Genomic DNA, 22,746 nt, shown 5'->3' on the forward strand with positions numbered 1-22,746 from the left:
GTTAAGGTTGAGGAACCACATGTAGTTATGATACACTTGCCATTTTTCTGAAGACTAGCACTTTATAAACAGTGTACTTCTCCTTTATTCTAGATATAAACCACAATACTTCAGGATCCCATTATGAAAATTCCCAACGGGGACCTGTGTCTTCTGCGAGTGACTCCAGCACAGACTGTAAGAATGCTGTTGTGAGCGACTTGTTGGAAGAAGGAGCATGGCCTTCAGTCCCTGGCAGTGATCCAGAATTGGCTTCAGAATGTATGGATGCTGATTCTGCCTCCAGTTCTGAATCAGAGAGAAACATCACTATCATGGCTTCAGGGAGCACAGGTGGTGAAAAAGATAGCCTTCGGAATAGCACTGGACTTGGTTCCCAAAACAAGTTTGTGGTTGGTAGCAGCAGCAATAATGTGGGCCATGGAAGTAGTACTGGACCATGGGGTTTCTCCCATGGAGCCATAATAAGCACATGTCAGGTCTCTGTGGATGCTCCTGAAAGCAAATCAGAAAGTAGCAACAATAGAATGAATGCTTGGGGCACTGTAAGTTCTTCATCAAATGGAGGGTTAAATCCAAGCACTTTGAATTCAGCTAGCAACCATGGTGCCTGGCCAGTATTAGAGAACAATGGACTTGCCCTAAAAGGGCCTGTAGGGAGTGGTAATTCTGGCATCAATATTCAGTGCAGTACCATAGGCCAGATGCCTAACAATCAGAGTATTAACTCTAAAGCGAGTGGTTCTTCTACCCATGGTACCTGGGGAAGCCTTCAGGAAACTTGTGAATCTGAAGTAAGTGGTACACAGAAGGTCTCGTTCAGTGGTCAGCCTCAGAATATCACCACTGAAATGACTGGACCAAATAACACTACTAACTTTATGACCTCTAGTTTACCAAACTCTGGTTCAGTACAGAATAATGAACTGCCTAGTAGTAATACAGGGGCCTGGCGTGTGAGCACAATGAATCATCCTCAAATTCAGGCTCCATCGGTTATGAATGGCACTTCCCTTTCTCATCTTAGCAATGGAGAGTCAAAAAGTGGAGGCTCTTATGGTACTACATGGGGTGCCTATGGTTCTAATTACTCTGGAGACAAATGTTCAGGCCCCAATGGCCAAGCTAATGGTGACACTGTGAATGCGACTCTAATGCAGCCTGGCGTAAGTGGGCCTATGGGCACTAACTTCCAAGTTAACACAAATAAAGGAGGAGGTGTATGGGAGTCCGGGGCAGCGAATTCCCAGAGTACGGCGTGGGGAAGTGGAAATGGTGCGAATTCTGGAGGAAGTCGAAGAGGATGGGGAACCCCTGCACAAAACACTGGCACTAATATACCCAGCGTTGAGTGGAACAAACTGCCTAGCAATCAGCATTCCAATGACAGTGCAAATGGCAACGGTAAGAAGTTTACAAATGGATGGAAGTCTACTGAAGAAGAGGATCAGGGTTCTGCCACATCTCAGACAAATGAGCAAAACAGCGTGTGGGCCAAAACAGGAGGTGCAGTGGAGAGCGACGGTAGTACAGAAAGCACTGGACGCCCAGAGGAGAAGGCAGCTGGGGAAAGTCAGAGTAGAGACAGAAGGAAGGTTGATCAGCACACATTACTCCAAAGCATTGTGAACAGGACTGACTTAGACCCACGTGTCCTATCCAATTCTGGCTGGGGACAGACTCCTATTAAGCAGAATACTGCCTGGGACACCGAAACATCACCTAGAGGGGAGAGAAAGACTGACAACGGGACAGAGGCCTGGGGAAGCTCTGCAACACAGACTTTTAACTCAGGGGCATGTGTAGAGAAGACTAGCCCTAATAGTAATGATACCTCATCTGTATCAGGGTGGGGCGATCCCAAACCTGCTCTGAGGTGGGGAGATTCCAAAGGCTCAAACTGCCAGGGGGGGTGGGAAGATGATTCTGCTGCTACAGGAATGATCAAGAGCAATCAGTGGGGGAATTGCAAAGAAGAGAAGTCTGCGTGGAATGATTCGCAAAAGAACAAACAGGGATGGGGTGATGGACAGAAGTCAAGCCAAGGTTGGTCCGTTTCTGCCAGTGATAACTGGGGAGAAACATCAAGGAGTAACCATTGGGGGGAGGCTAATAAAAAATCCAGCTCAGGAGGTAGTGACAGTGATAGGTCCGTTTCTGGTTGGAATGAACTTGGTAAAACTAGTTCTTTTACGTGGGGAAATAACATAAATCCAAATAATTCATCAGGATGGGATGAATCTTCTAAACCTAATCCTTCCCAGGGATGGGGAGACCCTCCAAAGTCTAATCAGTCTCTAGGTTGGGGAGATTCGTCAAAGCCAGTCAGTTCTCCAGACTGGAACAAGCAACAAGACATTGTTGGATCCTGGGGAATCCCACCAGCTACAGGCAAACCTCCTGGCACAGGCTGGCTCGGGGGACCCATACCAGCCCCAGCAAAAGAAGAAGAGCCCACTGGCTGGGAGGAACCATCCCCAGAATCCATACGACGCAAAATGGAGATTGATGATGGAACTTCTGCCTGGGGAGATCCAAGCAAATACAACTACAAAAATGTGAACATGTGGAACAAAAATGTCCCAAATGGCAGCAGCCGTTCAGACCAGCAAGCACAGGTACATCAGCTGCTGCCATCTGCAAGTGCCATCTCCAGCAAAGAGGCAAGCAGTGGCTCTGGTAAGCTTTTACTATGGAGTCTGGTAGTTTACAAAGCCCTTCAGAGTATTCTGAAAGCAGACTTTTTATCAGCTTGCTGTTGCTATAAGGTCTGTTAACAAAGTGCTACCCGATGCATGCAGAGGCCTTTTTCTCTAAAAGCTTGGGGAAAATTACAGAGGTGAAGTTCACCCAGGTAGTTGAGCTCCATACACCTTGGCAATATTGTCTGTGAACCCTCTGTACTCTGTTCTCTATTGGGGGTGTATTATTGGAGAAGTGAGGTCACATGGGGATATTATGTACTTCTCCCATTGTTTTGAATCAGGCATTAATTTTTTTGGTTTTATGATTTGACTGGAATACCCTGGAAGTAAAAGTTATCTAAATACAGTGCTCTCTAAATATCTGGTACTGTATTTGGCCTTAAAAGGAAGGGATTTTTTTGGTTTGTTTTACAGTGCTGGTGACTGACAGGTAAGTGCCCCTCCAGCTGGTTTTTTTGTTTGTTTTTTAAGGTAGGCATGAAATCCAGATCTGTTTAGATTCAATGTTTGTGTGATTGAACATTTGGTAATACCTTTCTTGCGTATTCTTATTTTTATATGATGATCTAATTCTTATCTCTACGAATTATTTTTTTAAGATGTTGATAGACCTTTATTTTATTCATTAATTTATATGTGCTGCTGAGAATCAAATCCAGTGCCTCACACATGCTAGGGAAGCACTCTACCACTGAGCCACAATCCCAGCCCCTCTCTAAATTATTTTAACAATATTTTCATTAAATGAGATTGGCATGCATTATCTTTGTTAATGTAGTTTTTATTGAACAGTCTCATTAAACATAAAGATAGGAATGTTTTCATGAACTAGCTTGTCAGCCCTTAATTTTTTAAGTCTAGTTTAATTCTTAGAAGAAAGAGTTATTTATCTAAGGGGAAGCCTCCTTGTTTGGGTTCTTTTAACAAAATATGTTTATGGCTTTGGTTTTCTTGGCTTTGGACAACTTTAGTCTAATACTTTTAATAAATATTATCCAGCATATATAAAAGTAGTATATTTAGCCATTGTTAGTCATGAAGTTTGTTGTTTTTCCAGTACAGTGCTGTGGAAAAGTCATGCCTTCCATAAAAATTATAGTCATTTAATTAATAGTATAGATGTTTACACTGTTACCCAGCCTCATTACCTTACATTCACTATTTTGGCTTAGAAAGACTTGACTTTACTAGGAATTAAACTCATCCTTAAAGAAGTATCCCCTCCCCCCCTCCCCCCCATAGTTAAGGCTAGTCAAGAGAATCTACTCCAGGCCCAGAGGGCAATTTTGTAAGAAGAGGATTTAAAAAAAAAAAAAAAAAAAAAATCCCACCATGAAGTTAAATTTGTCAGTGGGAAATGGTTTGTATTCTTTTTATAAAACAATACCATCTCTCCTGCCTACCACAGCATCATTATTCATATATAAATGTGAAATTCTTCATCCTTGGTTCCCTGCTATTCTTTATTGTCCCTTATTCCACTGTATTTTCTTACCTTCTATGCTGATGACTTTTTTCCCATACTTTCTAAAGGCTGGGGTGAGCCCTGGGGGGAGCCTTCTACTCCAGCCACAACTGTGGATAATGGTACTTCAGCGTGGGGTAAACCCATAGACAGTGGTCCCAGCTGGGGGGAACCAATTGCCTCGGCATCCAGTACATCCACGTGGGGCTCCAGCTCTGTTGGTCCACAAGCGTTAAGCAAATCTGGTAAGTTACCCTTGATCCCTGGTGGCTAGTATGTAGCACTGACTGCAGTTAAATAATTGGATAATGCTTCTACATTGTTGATGATATTGGTATAATATGGCATACCAGATAATACTGAGCACTTGGCTCTTTAAGTTTATAACATGATTTGTTCATCTTTGTGAATTTTCTTCTGTTCTCATTTTTCTTAAATTGTAGTTATTAATGATTTACATATTCCTTACCAAGTTTAAATTATATTTTACCAGATTGAACAGTCTAGAAGTAGTCTAGCAGCTTTCATGCCAATCTAACCTGAGAGACTGAAAGAACATAACATGGGACACATCTCTAAACTGCCAGATATTTCCCAAATAATTCATTTAATTTGGGAGACACCTAGGATTCAGATTAATGTCGCTGTCCCATTCACTATATACAGCACACCTTAGAGGAATCCCAAAGGCTATGTGTAGAGAGGAAATGCTTTCTGCTTATGACTTCTAATACTCTGGCCACTCTTGAAAATATTTATCAATTTGATTTTTTCAAATTTCATTCATGTTACTATGCAGATTAAGTGGGGACACATGAAAGGCACCATTATCTGTGTTTAGAGATCCTGTAATTTGTAAAGGCATAGGGGAAGAGTTATTAATTTTTTTTAATAAAAATAAAGTTTTTAATTGAACTTTAGCTCAATATAAAACATAAACATTCCTATTATATAAATTTGGCAAGAGACATAGCATTTTTTTTTTTTTTTCTTTTGTTTTAGGATCCCTCTCTTTTTAAAAAAAAAAATATATATATATATATTTTTTTTTTTTTTTAGTTGTAGATGGACACGGTGCCTTAATTTTATTTATTTATTTTTATGTGGTGCCAAGGATTGACGCAGGTACTCACACATGCTAGGTGAAAGCTCTACCACTGGGCTACAACCCCAGCCCCCTCTCTCCACTCTTTAATGTGTGCTTGTCCTCCAGAAAGAATTGTTGATTAAAGTCTGTTTCTCTTTATCACAAATCCACAATCAGGGCCAAAATCTATGCAAGATGGCTGGTGTGGTGATGATATGCCATTGCCTGGAAATCGCCCCACCGGCTGGGAAGAGGAAGAGGATGTAGAGATTGGAATGTGGAATAGTAACTCATCTCAAGAGCTCAACTCATCTTTAAATTGGCCACCATATACCAAGAAAATGTCATCGAAGGTAAACATTTCAAGGGCAAAGCCCTTGAAACTTTAAGTTCCAAAGGTAGTTTACCCACAGAAAACTAATCTTCTGCCTGCCCATTTATGGCAATCAGTCTAGTCCAGGCAGTCCCCGACTTAGCTGTAGCCTCTTATATGGGCAGCCACCTAGGAAAACATAAGCCCACAGGAACTTCCTTTCTCCCCGCTGCTACAGCTTGGGATTTCTCCTCCTCCCCCTCCACCAGTGCTGCCTGGGGCAACCACTCATCCCAGGGCGGTGCCTGCAGTGGTGGATGAAGAGAAGGCAGTCTCCATGTTGGCTCTGTGTTCCACTGCCAGTTCATCTCCCATTCCTCCTCCCACCTGGAGGCCCTGACGTCCCCCGTGCCGAGTCACCATTCTCCTGTTCATCTGCCAGCTTTGTCCCTTCCTCATCCCAGAAGGTCCTGTGACAAAAATCCCTAGATATAGGCTGAGTTTGATTTTGTTTTTGTTTATGGAAGATTGTATTCCCAAACCTGGCTTTATATCAGAATCATATGGCATTTATTAAGTAGATTTCTTAGACCCATGTCTACTAAAGTTTTGGAAATTGGGCCAAGGTTCCTGTCCTAAACAGGTTCCCCAAATGTCTCTGATACAATCCAGGTTTAGGAACCTCTAGTTTAGAGTACTGGTTCTCTGAGCTGATATGGGGCTGATGTCAGATTCTCCTGGGGACATCTTTCAAAATATGTGCCTAGTCTCCCAGGTGATTCTAACATGTCTTCCCCACCCTATTTGAGAATGCTTACCTTCTGAGTGACCTTAGAAGTCAGATGTCCAGTGGGTAGCTGGGCTAGCTGACTACCAAGGCCTACCATTTCACTTCATACTTTCTCCCTTTGGCTGAATTTACCTATTGCCTTGCCATATGGCTTATGAAATGCTTCCACATGTTTTACATAAATCATTTGATCCTTATAACTTTCTAAGATAGGATACTGATGAGGAATGAGGCTGGAAAAGGTGTCTTGCCCAAATTTGCATAACTAGTGACAGAGCAAGGACTTAAGTTTAGGTCTTCCGATTCCAAACCCTGTGTTCTTCCCACTGGACCATGCTGTTTTGTGACTTTGTCTTTCCTTACAGGGTCTGAGTGGCAAAAAAAGGAGAAGGGAAAGGGTGTGTAGCCTTTTTACTCTTTCTCCTTTGTTTCTACTAGTAAAACTCTTTAGAAAGCAACTGCAAACATTTATTTAGCTTCTGCTGTGTGCCAGGTACTGTGCTTGGTGCTGGGGATTGAAATTCACTTAAGATACAAGCTGTGCGTTCAAGGAGCTCATAGTCACATATGGGGCATTAGGAGAGCTTCCTAAGTGTGTCAGCTGAAATTTGGAAGATGCCTGGGATGGGATGTATTAAGGAAAATAGTAACCTGACATTACTAAAATGCAGACTTTCTAGAAAGAAGTAACGAGATCTGGCTCTGAGTTAAATTAAGGAGAGACTGTTAAGGTGTTTTCAGTATCACGCCAAGGAGTTCGAACTTTATTTTATATAAAATATAGAGCCAGTGAAAAAGAATAGAAGGCAACATCAGTGGGTTTTTTAAAAATTATTTTTACAACTAACCAATTGTAGTCTGAAATATAAATTGGAACAGGAGAGACCAGATTTAGGAATCTCAGGAAGCTTTTGCATTAATTCAAGTTAGAAAAGAGGGTTTGATTTGGGAAATAAAAACGAATGTGTAGTTGAAGGGACTAATTTGAGAGACATTTGAAAATAGAAGGGACTGAGAACTTGGCACCTAGTTAGAGGGGGTGGGAGTGAAAGAGAAAAAGGAATCAAAGATGACTTGAGAACCTTGGAGAGGGTTAGGTGCTTGCTTCAGAGACCTGCATTTCGGGGGTTAATTATGAAGCTGAGTTCTGTTTCAGTCAGAAGGAACAGGTAGTAGCAATGGGAAAGGGAAATTCAGGCAGCAGACTGAGAATGGTCTGCAGTCTTCACGTGAATAGAAGGCTGTCTCTGGCTGCCAGACTACTGCTGATGAGCGGCCTTCGTTGGTTCAGCTCAGGTCTCAGGGTGGTTTCTGTACCTTCCATTCCCCAACCAGCCCCAGAGCCAACACTAAGCAGGAGGGATCCCAGCTTCAACTACTGCTGGAGATGCTGTGTTCTTGGCAACACAAATAGAAAATTTAAATGTCTTTTCATATGGAAATGCATGGTATGTGGTTTTTTTTTTTTCTTTTCAGTACCATGCACATAGCGGCACTAAATTTATAGATTAGTTTCTTTGGACTAACGAGAATCAAATCACTATTTTTCACTTTGGTATGAGAATCCAAATCATAATAAATCAAATTATAATAAACCTTACAGAACAGAGTCCATTTGTAAATAGGGAACTGCCTTCTGGCAGTTCCCCATTATTTAGAGGCCCTTTTTTTATTTTGTGGGTCATCAAGGCCTTTGCTTCTGTCTTTTCCTTCTGACTGCTTGCCTTTAGAGATTTCTCTGTACATTACAGCTATACCAGAGGACTGGAGCAAAGGAAGTTGAAAGTCAAATAAGTTGATTTTATAATTGTCAACAACTCTGATAAGAGTTGGTTGGAGGAGAAATTATTGACTAAAAATGAGAGTTGGGAATTGTCTTGAAGTTTTATTAATCCATCATTATACCCAGATCAATAGAGACTGCTGTGGCATCTTTTCTACTCTTTTATTTTACAAAGGGAATGATGAAAGGTGGAAACAAACAAGAAGAAGCATGGATAAATCCTTTTGTTAAACAGTTTTCAAATATCAGTTTTTCGGTAAGTGGTTTTCCAGTAACCACCCCCCTTTCAGTAGTGGTCCATAATTTATCCGAATTTCATTTTCTTAAAAGTCATTCCTCATCTTTGGGTCCGTAAAATATCATGGCAATTAGAGTATAATTGACCTTCAAACCTTAATTTTTATAATGTAAGCTAAATACCCTGATCACATCTCATTGAAATTTTTAATTTAAATATAATGGAAAATGAAGTGTTGTGATCTACTTAAAATACATTAAAGTTTGCTTTTATTTGTTTTCATTGACAAATTAAGTTCTGCTAACACGTTACTTTTTCTTACTTCAGAGAGACTCGCCAGAAGAAAATGTACAGAGCAGTAAGATGGACCTTTCTGGAGGTGAGAGGAAATCAGATCAGTTTGAGTTCATGTTCATCACTGATGAACAAGCGTACCCAGAATGTGGTCTTACTCACAGAGCCCCACAGACCAGGAGAGGAGACCGGGGCTCCTAACTGTAGCCTTCCTCTGTTCTCCTGTGTAAGATTCTGTGGTTAAATGAGTGTGTGTCAGTATAGGTCTAAGGAATGGTGATACTAGTCCGTTACTAGAGTCCTGACAGGAGTGGGAGTTCCTCAGTGAGTGAGTTTTCTCAGTTAGGAAACCGCGTGTATAAAGGCCTAGATATGACAGAGGCATCTTAGAGCATACTTCAGAGATGGCAAGTAGTTCCATGTAATGAGGCAAGAAATACAAAATTGATGGTCAGAGAAGGTGCTGCGAGCGGCAGACAATGAAGGTTCCCTTGGGTAAAGGTGCCAAGAGAGCTAGGCGCTAAATCAGGGGAACTCGACGTTTATTCTGAAAATATGAGATTAAAGAGCTTTAAGCAGAGGAATTGAATGGTTTAGATTTGTGTTTTAGAAAAATAAGGCTGGGCATAGACTGAAAATACCTCAGGGGCTGGGGAGATAGCTCAGCTGGTAGAGTGCTTGCCTTGGAAGCACAAGGCCCTGGGTTCGATCCCCAGCACTGCAAAAAAAAAAAAAAAAAAGAAAGAAAGAAAGAAAGAAAATACCTCAGGGCAGAAAACACTGGCAGCAGAGGACAGAGGATCCTAGGGGTGGCAAAACGATGTAGAGCCTTGCTGCAGTCAGAGCTCAGAGTGAGAAGGTGCATGGAAAGAATCTAATCCAGTGGTGACACAGGATTAGCATCAACAGGAGTTGATTATCAGCTGTCACTACCTTGTTATGGAGGGTGAGGGGCTTGTGATGAAAGCCGACTTAGCTTCCTCGCCTGGACACTGCAGTGGGTAGTCTGGTCAGAAGAGAAGAACTTTATGGTAATTTGAACAAAGTTTAGTGTAAAGAATTTTTAACTCTAGCAGGGAATTAGGATAACAAGGAATTGGTTAGAAAAAGGTAGAGGAACTTGAAAAAAGATCTGAGTAGCAGATAGAAGAACTTGCTAAACTTGGGACGGAGACAGCATGCCCAGGGAAGAGTTTCATGCCTCCTTTTGAACTCCGGTCTCCTGGGCACAACCATGGCTGACTGCTGAGCAGAGAAGTCACTGTGATGCCACCCCAGAGGAATTGTCGGAAGTCCACCCGTTAGGATAGCAGAGAGTGGCGTTCGTAGAAGAGGTGTCTCGCCAGTGGCACTGCTCTACAAAACTGCCAGAGGGGTGCTGGTGGCAGCTGCTGGAAAGGTGAGCGTGGTAGGAACCTGGTGCTGGAAAAGCTGCCTCTGTTGCTGGAGAGGGCATCCAGAACCAGGGAACCAGATCGTGTTTACACTGTCTCTTCTGCAGCCTTTATTGACATGGCTTCATGCCAGCTAGCAAAGGAAAAAACACGTAACAGACGCAAATCCATTTTTTTCACAAAGCAGCCAAAAAGGTTGAACATGTAACTGAGAGGCAGTAAGTCAGTGATCAGTACGGTTCACCCCAGCCTTCTGCTCCCTGCCTTCTGGATGCACATCTGACCTCCAGTGACAGTGGCAAACAGCTCTTTCTACTTAACAGGATACATACATAACTTTTGAGTAAGGTGAAAATGAGAAAGAGAAGGAAGGTAGTGGCTGACCCATACAAAATGCACAGACGTGTGAGAAGCAGAAGAAACCGTGTAAAACCATTATAATTTGAGCCCCCCTTCCTCTAATGCTTAGGACCATAAATCCTTAAAATATTGGAGTATTTTGGGTTTTGGAATATTTACATAAACTACCAGTGGAACATCCTTAATCCAAAATGCTTCAAAATCCAGAATTTCTTGAGTATCATATACACAGAAAGGTTTGGATTTGGGGTTTTCAGATTGGAGTGCCTCATCCTGTGCCGTCCTTATTTGGTAGTGGGTCACAGCCCGTGGACAGTGTCAGTGTCTTCCTTCTTTCACTTGTTATTCTTTACTTACTCTTCTCTCAAGTTGAACCTTAGCTGTTCTAGGTCCCTTAACTAGTTGGATGACCCAAACTTTACTCTCGAAGGATTGGAGCCTTCATTCACTCTGTATTTTTTAGTTGCTGTAGTTTTTTGGGCTTGGACGGTTGGGCGGGGGAGTATACGAAGCACCCAGAGAACCCTCTGGGTTCATAGTCTGACTGCTTTCATTCCCTATCAGAAAAACCACTTTCCCCTTAGTAGTCAAGGTCATTCTCTCCGGTCAGCAGACCACCCTGCCACAAGGAGCACAGATGTCCAGGCGGCCATCATCATCTTCCATTGTCTGGAACCATTTTTGTGTCTTTTGGAGGAAGTGTTCTCTCTTAAGGACTAAGTTCGCTAAGAAGAGTTAGCAGAACAGAAAGCAAGGATTCTGTAAGTGGCCTAGTAGCTATAATTGTGTGAGAGAGACCACTCCCACTTTCATCTTTTTGTGAATTCTGGCAGTGGGAGAGATGAGTACTTGTATCCTATAAGACAGAAGCCCTTCTTCTAGGATGTTGTCCCCGTAACTTGCTTTGTAGTGGAGTCTTTAGTAGCCATTGTACCCATTTCTCGATTAGTCACTTTCAGATGATGGCATATGTTGTAAGACCAGTTAATTTCATGGTCATAAACCCACTACTGTACTTCCTTTGCTATGAGAAGAATTCTGGACCTAACATGTAGCTTGACTTGTCACTGTGCTCTGACAATGGATAAAGTATTTTGTGAGACCATAGATGGCAGAAGCTTTGTAGGCAAGAAAAATCCACATCCAGAAGATGTGTGTAGTCCATCCTGTGAGGACAAATTTCTGCTTCTTCCATGGCTCAGTGAATGACAGAAGTAGCTCTGGTTCATGCTGGTGGAACTTGCTGGAAATCTGTCCTCTAAGGTTCTGGGAAAGGCTGTTCATGGAGAGAGAGCTCACCAGAGACACTACTGCAAGACTGGAGATATGAGAGAAGCTGGCCACAAAACGCTGCTGACCACCCAGGCCCTGGAGAAGCTGGGAGTGCAGCTGAAGCCTGCCAAGAGAGCCCTGGAACAGAAGGCTGCACTTTCTCCTCTACTCTCTCCAGCGCCCTCTACTGACAAAACCTCAGTGCCAGCTGGCAAAGGAAAAAAACCCAAGGGGCCATATATATTTTCATAGAACCAGGCAAAAAGGGTGAATTTGGAACTGAGAGACAACAGATCAATAACTGGTCATTATTTGAGATAAGAGATAAGAATATAGTAGAAATGGCAGGTTTGACAAGACATTGAACTTGAAGTTACTACTAAGACCACATGGCAACATCTAGTAAGCTGGATACGAAGCCCAGAATAGGTAGGAATGGGGATAACACGTGTAATTAACTAGACATAGATGGTAGTAAAAGCCATAAGACTAGATTGGCCAGAGATAGTTGTAGAGTAGAGAACCACAGACAGAAATAATCCTAGACAGTAACAAATGACATTTAAGAAATGATCCTGAGAGAATCAGGATAAGTTAGAGTAATTTTTCTGAAGCCAAGTGAGTGTAGAGTTTGAAAAGAAAATGGCTGTCATGGAATAAGTTGGTCATTGATTTCTGAAGCGCCTCATTAAAGGACTGATAAAACTAAGGGGAGAGCACCACCTTTAGCACCAAGTTGATTTGGAAAGGGATGTCGAAGTGTTGGGAAAGGGTTTGTGCAGAATCTTTTAATAAGCTTTTAAAAGATTACTTGCACGGGCAACAGTGATGTTGATCAGGAAGAAATAATTTGGAAAAATGTAAAAAAGAAAAGTTGGTTGAATTTGGTTATAAGGTTAGATGTAGAGAGTTAGGCAAAGAATTCAGAAGGACTCGGTTGGGCGTATAAGTGAATTGTGGTGCCATTCGTGGGCAAAGGGAGCAGAGGAGAGAGTTCATTGACATTCCAGGGAGGGCTCTTAACAACCCTAAGAGGTCAGTTGTTGACTGACCCATAGTTGGAACAGTACTTCAAGAAACTAATGGTGTTTTTAGTGACTCAGGAGGCTGTATCAGGAAGATGGAAAGTTCAAGACCAGCCTCAGCAACTTAGTGAAGATCTATGCAACTTACCGAGACCCTGTCTCAAAATAAAAGGGTGGGAGGGCTGAGGGTATGGATCAGTGATCTACTGTCCCTGAGTTCAGTTCCCAGTACCAAAGAATGAAAGAAAAGGAACTAACGACATTTTTTAGATGTACCTATTTTAAGAATTTTTTTTCCTTTTGTTAAAATTTTTGTCCTTTCCACTCGCCAGGAGCAAGGGTAAGTATTCTGAAGGTGGCATCTTAAAAAATAGCAATTGCAAAGAAATAATGGATGAGATTCGAGGATTGAGAAAATGTGGAGAATGAAGTACAGGGAAGTAGAAATCTGTTAGAAGCGACTGGGCCCTGAAGTGGCTGCACAGGCCATTACAGACTGAGGAGGAGCCACAGCCTGTGTTTGGGTGTCACTGGAGTGGGGACGACTGGATACCTCAGTAGTGAGGAAAGTCTAAAAGGAAGGGAGTGACAAGGCAGACAGTAGGTCTTGGTACATCCCAGTGCTGAAGAAGCTTGAGGGGGAAGAGAGGAGAAAGCGCCAGTCCAGCCGGGCCCGGGAAAGTCGGGGAAGCAGAGAGCATGGTCCTCTTTTAAGACTGTTGGACTAGGATGGTAGCTTAGGCACTGGCTCTATCCAGCAGAGACTTTGCAGGAGTTTTTCATTAGAAAAGATTGTGTTATTGTAGAACAGTCATAATCAGGAGATGACAGACAGAGGCGGCTTTCGAGGGGGCAGAACATTATCCTGACTGGTCTCCAGCTTCACCATCTGCCAAATAGGGGCAATAATAGCAAGAGTTACAGTCATTTGAATTAGTGTACGCAAGGAATGGCGCCTGACACGTAGTAAGCACTTATTCAGTGGTGGTTTGTTAAAGTGGGTAGTTTTTGTTTTTGTTTTTGTTATTTGTTAATGAATAGTATGTTTTATTATAAGATTAAGCAGATTAGAAAGAACTGAAGGTGAGCTGGGTTTGTTGCTCAGTGGTTAGAGGGCTTGTCTAACTTGTGTGAGGCACTGGATTCAAACCTCAGTACCCCATAAATAAATAAAGGTATTGTGTCCATCTACAACTAAAAAATATTTTTAAAAAAGAAATAACTGAAGGTATATTAAAGTACATTTCTTAAGAATTCTTTTTTAAAATGAGGTTATTAGCCACCTTCTATTGACTGATTTATTTTCAAATTAATTGGTTCATAAAAATAGTAGTATCTGCTAAAACCCAACTAAACCTGTGAGGAATGCAATATATATGAAATGCATAAACATTGCGTTTGTCACATCCTGTCAAGGTAGAAGTCATTTCATTTTGGAAAGTTTTGTTTTCTGTTGTAAATTTATCTGAAATGAGTTAGGTTATTTTCCTGTTGATAACATAGTGTCCTGCGTTTATTAGGAATGTTACAAGACAAACGAATGGATATAGATAAACATAGCCTAAATATTGGTGATTACAATCGAACGGTCGGGAAGGGTCCTGGTTCTCGGCCTCAGATTTCCAAAGAGTCTTCCATGGAGCGCAATCCTTATTTTGATAAGGTAAGATTGTTTTTTATTTTATCTCTGTGTCTAATAACCAGTATACTTACTAGCATAATATTCACGTTAATATTTTAGAGCATTCAATGTGATTAAAAAAAAAAAAGATATAATCCAGTGCTGAATCCTGTTAACGAATTTATAGTTCACTGTCCCCATTTATGCCTTAGTTTAGCATAGGAGTTGTGTTTTTATTTTCTTCTTAATCCCATAAAATTGTTTGGCTCTTTTTATGTGCTCTAGAATTAACACTAATCTGATCTCTTCTGTTTTCTACCTGTTTCCTGTTGATGCTGGAATGTCATGTGACTTCTCTTCTGTTCCTGCAATGATTTCTCCCTTCCACTTGTTTGCTTGGCTGGTGTGCACATCTTTCTGTCTGTCCAATCAGGATGGCATTGTAGCAGATGAATCCCAAAACATGCAGTTTATGTCCAGTCAAAGCATGAAGCTTCCCCCTTCAAATAGTGCACTACCTAACCAGGCCCTTGGCTCCATAGCAGGGCTGGGTATGCAAAACTTGAATTCTGTTAGACAGGTAAGTCCAGATGTATGTTTTAGGCTCTCTGTTATATGATTTGTATTAGTGATAAGATCTCTCTTACTTGTAGTCACTGTTTAAATCAGTGATACAGTGTGGTTACGTGACTCCTGTCCTAAAGAATCCCATTCTTGTTTGCTGTGTGTTTTCGTAGAATGGCAATCCCAGTATGTTTGGTGTTGGAAACACAGCAGCACAACCCCGGGGCCTGCAGCAGCCTCCAGCACAACCTCTCAGTTCATCGCAGCCTAATCTCCGTGCTCAAGTGCCTCCTCCATTACTCTCCCCTCAGGTAAATAAGCTTCTGTCACAGTCTCCTCCAGTTACCTGGAGAAGAAACCTGAAAATTTTCATATCTGACTGAGCTGACTAGTCAAGCATCATAGTGTTTACTGGCATTCTTGAGATGCTGCAAGTTCTGATTAGATATTTCTACAAGAATGAAGAAAATGAGTCAAGGATTATTCAAATCCAAAATACCATTTTTCTATAAAACACTTTGGGAGGAGGACAGCAACAAAGTAAAATTGGCCGATTTAAAATTCATCTTTCATCTTCACTTACCCCAAGAAAAAGGATGTCAGAAATACATGTCACAAGAACTCAGACACGTGCTCACAAGCTACTGGGCAAAGCAGACTTGACTTCTACCTCAGGGTGTGCTGCCAAAGGAAGCTGGCACGCATGCACAGTGTGTGGGAAGCCTGCTCAGGGTTTGTCCCAAGGCGGCACTGCCCCTCACTGACAGGAGTAGTGCAGGTCTGACTGATTAAAATCCGGGAGGGCAAAAGGAAGGGCCGTGGTTACGATTGGGTCTCCTGCTGCACTGGAAGCATCATGGTAGGAAGACTGAAGGCAGAGGGCGATGGGGGCCGAAATGGCTGCATTTCAGCTTGCGGGGCTTTGCGACTTAAAAACAGCTCCACCTAGGTACACACTATGAAATTAAGTTTTAGATTTCAGCAAATACATTTTTCTTATGTATTAGGAAACTCAGGCTACAGGTTTAATTTTGACAGAAAAGAGAACATTAATTTTACATATATGTGAATGATAAATTAGAAAGACATAGCCCTCGAATGAATAATTCACTTATTTGCTTTGTTACAATTAAAACACATTTAAAAGTACATTTGACTAGTCCCTATTTCATTAGCATTATTAACTTACCATTGTGATCCTAAGGTTCCAGTTTCATTGCTGAAGTATGCACCAAACAACGGTGGCCTGAATCCGCTCTTTGGCCCTCAACAGGTAGCCATGCTGAACCAGCTATCCCAACTAAACCAGCTTTCTCAGATCTCCCAGTTACAGGTAAGTGGAACAATAGGCACACATTTGTTGAGTGTCTGCTCTCCTGCCAAACCCTAGACTCCTTGTAGGGAGTCCTGTACTAAACAGGATGGACAGTCTTGAGATGCTTGGAGGTGGATGGTGAACTCTGGAGAGGAGTGTTTTGAAAAGTGCAGGATGTGCTTTGAGAGCAGGCCTAGCCAAGTCTAGAACGGTAGTGGTAGGATCAGTCAGTTCCTTTGAGTTGAAAGCTTAGGTTGAATAGAATGACTGGAAGCCAGAGTCCAAGGAAGAGCTTGTACTAGATGAGAGGGGTGGGGCATGTCAGCATTGGGCATATCGGAAGCCGTGGTTCTGTGGGTCCATTGGCCATAGTCCTTCTGAAGCTTAATATTGTATAATGATGTGATAGTGACAACCTTTTTGCCATTTTCTCCCAGCGATTGTTAGCGCAGCAGCAAAGGGCGCAGAGTCAGAGAAGCGTGCCTTCTGGTAACCGGCAGCAGCAAGACCAGCAGGTAGATCAGACTTTTCTGTGTGTTGTGCTGTCCTTTATTTCAGCAAACTCTCATCATTTCCATTATAACAAGAGATTCAAAATTCCTTTATTAAAAGAGAATTTTATTAAAATATAATGAAGTATATTGTTCATTATGTCTGCAATTTGCCCATGAGTTGTATTAACTATTATGCTATGATGATTCACTTTCCTGCCGAGACGGAAGTGAATTAAAACTGAATTTTTTTTCCCCAAACATTTTATTGTTTTAAGGGTCGACCTCTCAGTGTACAGCAGCAAATGATGCAACAGTCTCGTCAACTTGATCCAAACGTGTTGGTGAAGCAGCAGACTCCACCATCTCAGCAGCAGTCACTCCATCAGCCAGCCATGAAGTCTTTCCTCGACAACGTCATGCCCCACACTACACCGGAGCTGCAAAAAGGGCCATCACCAATAAATGCTTTCAGCAACTTTCCTATAGGTGGGTTTCTCCAGGACCAGTGTGCGCTGGTGTCCAGGACCACAAGCATACACCCTTCTTTACCTTACCGTCTCCTCCTTCACAGAAGCTGGGTTGGTCTTTTAGGTATTCCCTCCGTGTTGCCATGCCCTCTTCAAGGTTTAGCTCCTGTGTGCACTTCAGGGAACGTTGCTCTCCTTTCAAGGAAATCACCCTATTTGAAAGTTTGAACTTCCTTAAAGTGAGTTAGAATAAAGGAGACATTTCCTTTTAGTACTCGAGCTTTCCTAATTGTGGGATATGAGGAGACGGGGAGCTGACAGCCATTGTTGCTAGAAACAGCATAGGAGAGAGTTTTTGAGCACTCTCCACTTTGGGAAACAACTGAAAATAGTCACCTTGTTTGCTAATTTTCAGAACCAGGTATTTGTAAGTGCTTGCTAGTGTAAGTAAGAGACAGGAGTAAGAAGGCCTTTATCACACACGCACCGGCTTCCCCTTTATCCCTAGGGTGTTTTTTCCTTGTTCCTTTGATTGTATTTTTACCTGTGATCGTTCATACCCTGTTTACTTTGCCTTTCCTCTCTACCTGAACCACACTTTCTTATAAACCAGCTTTGTTTGTTGCTAGCCCAGCTCTGTTGAAAACCAAGTCGTTTAGTTCATCAGTGTGATCTGGCCGCAGACCAAAGTTGGGGCCTGCTGTTGGTTGCCCTGCTGCTTCACTGTGGCCAGCGTGATCTGATTTGGCTCTCTCTGGTATTGTCATGGACTCTCCGGGCATAAATTGCACTGGGTCCTTGAAATTGTTAGCAATCTGCATTTCTTAAAACCATTGCTGTGTCGTTATCACTGGGGTTGTGTACTGTAGACACCTTTTGATGATGACTTGGTGAGCCTAGAGACAACAGTATAGTGGAAAAGAATACCCAGGTACAGCAAGGGGATTTGATCTCTCAAGTGAAGGGAAGTGGCTCTTAAAATTTTTATACAACTATACAGTTGGCTTTATAAAAGGAACCAATGGAGAGGTAAGTTCTAAATATGGGATTTCCTGTCTTGGTTGGCTTTTCAGTGCAGGATACATCTTCTTGATCAAGAAACTTTGCTTAATCCACACAAACACCAGCAACAGTAGTCCAACTCAGGCACACTGTAGCATGTTGACCAGCTGCCCAACTTTGTAAATAAAGTTTTATGGGAACACAGCCTTGCTTTCTTCAACATATCACCTGTGGCACCTTTCAGGCTACAATAGCAGAGTTACATAGAAACACAGGTACCACATGGTCTACAAAACCTTTGAACTTTATGAACCTTTATTCCCCCAAAAATTACCAATTCTGATCTAATCACTGACTCTAAGAGCATAAATTTGGTTCCTGCAAAAATGGGGATGATTTTAAAGAATTCAGATTATTAAAGAAAGGTTTTAAGTTTGATAGACCTAATATCACAAGGGCACTCACCAAAGCAAATAATTAGAAACTGTTTAATTTGAAACTTTTTAGAATAAGAACCACTTGGGGGAGTGTATTAAACAAAGGTTTTGGCTCCCCCTGGAAAGTCTTCAGTTTTTAACAAGCATTTTAGATGATTCTGATGTTAATGGTTCCTGGGTCACATCTGTAAAAACACTGGCTTCATGGTCAGTGTCTAAGGTGAACTTCTGGCCTGAGGTGGCCTGGCCTCATCAGCAAGTTTCAAGTAAATTGTGTCTCAGCATCGGAGTCTCCCCCTTAGATGTTAGAGCAGGACGTTTTACTTCTAAACCACTGCATCCTTTGACTGGTCAGCCAGCTGAAAGTTGTTCAGTTTGCAAGTAAAAGACAGCAACTGAAAGTGATGACATGTTCTTCATGTGTGATACTCCTGGGAAATTGCTAAATAGCTACATCCTATCAGTGGTAAACTTACAGACTTTTCATTCAGTTCCTCTAAACTTCTTTTCCTCTTACTTTGCCAAGATAAACATAACCAAAATTACGATGAGAAACGGTTTTCTGTAGATGATACGTGAGCATTTTCATGGTTGAAGCCTCGTGCCGTGCTTTGTTGGAGCAGCTGCTCCACATTTCCTTGGGTGCGTTGCTTGCTGTCAGCCTAGCTGACCTCTCACCTGTACCCTTGTTCTATAGGATCTAGGCCAGGAGTTGTGAGGGTCTGTTCTGCCTGTGTGGCCCTTATTATTTGACTGCCACATTTGTAGAATGGTACTTACTAAGGAGCATTAAGTGGGATTGACAGTTTTAGATTAGTTATGTGTGTTTTTCTAGAAAAAGTGTCGTACCAGAAGGAAAACATGCTGTATTTTAAAAGGTTCTTTTTTTTTTTTTTTTTTAATTTTTAAGGCTTGAACTCGAACTTGAATGTAAATATGGATATGAACAGTATTAAAGAGCCACAGTCAAGACTAAGGAAGTGGACTACAGTGGACAGCATTTCTGTGAACACATCTTTGGATCAAAATTCCAGCAAACATGGTATATATTACATTCTTGTACTTTTATTTAAAAACAAAAAGAAAAACCTATAGAATGAATGCTAAATTTAGACCTTTATTTTATCTTGCTATACATTTCAAAGCCATATTATCTTAGAACCCTTTCCTTATTTTAAAAACCTGTCTTCCATGAGCCAAAGTAAAGCTTTTAAAAACTTAAAAAGCAAAACAAAACTGTGCTTTATTAAAAATAAGAGACTTTAAAATGGAAAGTAGTATCCAACTCTATTATATAATGCATTATTTTAAAAACACTTCCCCATCCAATGATCATTTAGGCTTTTTCTAAGTCATTTTATTGTTCTACATTTTTTTTTTCTTTTTTCTTTTTTTTTAACATTTACTGGATTTAACCTGATATGTTCATAGTAGGGTATTGAGAACTAGTTCATTTTCTGTTGACACATTTTCTTTATATATGTTGCTGTGGGTAAGTCGTACAGATTTAGTAGTTTTGTCTTTCCAGTAGTTAATTGAATTTCTTTACAAAGACCATTTTCATCTTATTTATTATTATCCATTCATCCAGCAAATGTTAATGGAGTATCTTCTGCTTTCCAAGGACCATGGTAGGCTCCCAAAATACATAGAAAGTGGGCCTGTGTACACACAGTTGAGGGGGTGTGTGTGTGCCTATAAATACTTGCCTGGAAGAGCTCACTTTTAGCAAAAGGAAGCATGTAAACACCCTTAGTATAATGTCCTAAGTACTATAAAAACTGATGTGTGCAATAGTACTAATAGTATAAGACAATTCAGTGGAAACATTGAGTAGAAATAACTGGGTATGGTGGATGTGGAGGGGCTACAGACAGAAACTGGTCTTGAAAAAGACAGCCTGGCCAGGCACTGTGGCCCACACCTAGCGACTCCAGAGGCTGAGGCAAGAGGATTGCAAGTTCAAAACCAGACTGGTCAACTTAGCAAGACCCTGTCTCAAAATAAAAAATAAAGGGCTGCAGGAGTAGCTTAGTGGTAGAGTGCCCTGTGCTCAATCCTCAGCACACAGAGGCAGCCTGGTGAATTCTTCCATATGGGCACGTCTGGAGGTAAAAGTGAGAAGAAAAGAAAGGAGGCAGGTGAAGGTGAAATAATAAATATGGAGCAACTAATGGAAAACTTATGTGCCCTAAATAAGTTTAAGAAATTAGAAATAAAAGTCTCACAGGAGAAAAATCTGGACTAGAGTAAGATTCTGGTGTGAAAATGTAGATGTCATAGGTGCAGTTGAGGTTGCCCAGGAGAAAGAATAGAGGAAAGAACAGGAGCAGAGCTCTTGAGCCACTAGTATCACCCACACCTGGGAAATAAGAACCAGATTCTGGTGAAGATGTAGAGACCCAGAAAAGTGTTTCCATTGTACAGTTTTCTGTCTTCTTGGATCAAAGTGCATTTTTCCCTGTCTGTTTTGCATATCTGAGCCTCAGTTTCTGTGTAAGAGTGAATCGTCGCCCCTCTTTCACTGCTGTTGTAGGTGCACTATACGTCACAGAGGCCTAAGCTCTGGGTATGGTTGCGTGGGACATGCAGGGTGCGGTGAGGCGGGAAAGGTCTGAAGTCTTCAAGCTCAGTGCTTACGTCTGCGAATGACGCGTGTCGCACCGTTGACGAGGCTTCTGTGGTTATCGCTTACCTTCTCCCTTTTTTAACTTAATACCTATTTCTATTTCTTTTCCTATACCTTTTACTGTATAGACTTTCTTCTAAGTATGAAGTATGAACAGTGTATTTTTAAGAGTCTTATGATTAAACATGTTTTTTCTCATGTCCATGTGGCAGTCTGATATTCTTCAGATAGGAGAGGTTGGCACTTCCACTTTAACCTAGATCCCCGCTAGTCTTCATTTACTTAAGACTTGTAAAGATGTTTTTGCAGTAGGCTTCGTGCCTGCTCGGCAAGTGCTGTCACTGAGCTTACACCTTCAGCCCCATTGATCTGCCACCCTAAAACTTCTTCTATCATTCTACCTCTTTGGGTTTTTTAAATTGTTTTTCTCTTAAGTTATGCAGGTTGATTACATTTATGTGCTTCTCTGCTCCCAGACTGTCCTCACTTTCATAACTGTACCATCCTGCATGATTAACCCTAACTAACCCAGGCTGGTCATCCTCCTTCATGGGTATTGTGTTGGTATCTTCAGGTGTTTATTATCTTCAGATATTTGACCTCTTAAAAATACAGACTGTGCAGTAGGATTTCACCTGTTTAGTTGGTTGTATTCTTTCTCCATTGTCGTTCCCCCCCCCCTTGTAGAAATGGCTTCAAAAACATACAAAGGGAGGTTAGTTTTATATCCATCTACAGGTGCCCTCTGAATTTTAAGACTTCCAATGTTGGGTTTTGTTTTTTTTAACTTTTTTATCTGTTTGAAGGCAAGTGTGTGTTCTCATCCCTCTTGTTGCTTTGTCAGTTTCTCTCAGAACTACTCCTTTTTGTTTTTTTGGCTGTTTTTCTTTTGTGTCTGTCTTGTCTCTCAGTGGAGACTTAGAATCCTCTACTCAAGCACACTCTTGTTTGCTTTGAGAAACACATATGTGTGTGTATGTGTACACTCACACACACACAAGTATATTGAAAAGCATGGATATAGATGTAGATTTTAAAAACATAGAAGGACTCGGGGTGCTCAGTGAAAGAGCACACAGCACGCACAAGGTCCTGAGTTTGATCCCCAGCACCACCAAAAAGAAAAGAAAAAAGAAGAAAAAGAACATTTCATCATCCCATGATCCCCTTTTCTTTATTTTTTGGTACTAGGGATTGAACCCAGGGACACTTAACCACTGAGCCACATCCCAGCCCTTCTTATTTTTCACTTTGAGACAGGGTCTCCCTAAGTTACTTCGGGTCTTGCCAGGTGGCTGAGGCAGGCTTTGAACTTGCAGTTCTGCCTCAGCCTTCCAAGTCGCTGGTGTTACAGGTGTGTGCCACGGAGTCCCGCTAGTCTCCCCTCTTCTTTTACGATGCAGTGATTTTTGTTCGCCCCAGTGCTTAGTATACAGTCGTGCCTGATACAGCATGAATCTGGGGGACTCCTTTAGTGAGGCTGAGCCCCGT

The 22,746-nt window shown here is 41.6% G+C and overlaps 1 protein-coding gene across 12 annotated transcripts in view; it reads left to right on the plus strand.

Moving 5' to 3' along the window:
* TNRC6A (trinucleotide repeat containing adaptor 6A) overlaps positions 1 to 22,746 on the plus strand; it is a 148,682-nt gene that overhangs the window by 111,689 nt on the left and 14,247 nt on the right. For 9 of the 12 annotated variants that reach the window (XM_079121146.1, XM_079121157.1, XM_079121151.1 and 6 more), the window contains 13 exons: positions 94 to 2,679; positions 4,239 to 4,415; positions 5,435 to 5,610; positions 6,726 to 6,758; positions 8,319 to 8,399; positions 8,709 to 8,760; positions 14,247 to 14,389; positions 14,781 to 14,927; positions 15,085 to 15,222; positions 16,116 to 16,244; positions 16,664 to 16,741; positions 16,996 to 17,206; positions 19,537 to 19,668. In XM_079121146.1, the coding sequence (XP_078977272.1) occupies positions 94 to 2,679; positions 4,239 to 4,415; positions 5,435 to 5,610; positions 6,726 to 6,758; positions 8,319 to 8,399; positions 8,709 to 8,760; positions 14,247 to 14,389; positions 14,781 to 14,927; positions 15,085 to 15,222; positions 16,116 to 16,244; positions 16,664 to 16,741; positions 16,996 to 17,206; positions 19,537 to 19,668 (4,083 nt within the window). The remainder of the gene's footprint in view (positions 1 to 93; positions 2,680 to 4,238; positions 4,416 to 5,434; positions 5,611 to 6,725; positions 6,759 to 8,318; positions 8,400 to 8,708; positions 8,761 to 14,246; positions 14,390 to 14,780; positions 14,928 to 15,084; positions 15,223 to 16,115; positions 16,245 to 16,663; positions 16,742 to 16,995; positions 17,207 to 19,536; positions 19,669 to 22,746) is intronic. The other 3 variants (XM_079121153.1, XM_079121154.1, XM_079121149.1) reach the window with 2 other exon arrangements.

This window comes from Sciurus vulgaris (genome assembly GCF_902686455.1).
Source record: "Sciurus vulgaris genome assembly, chromosome: 18".
Taxonomy (NCBI): Eukaryota; Metazoa; Chordata; class Mammalia; order Rodentia; family Sciuridae; genus Sciurus; species Sciurus vulgaris.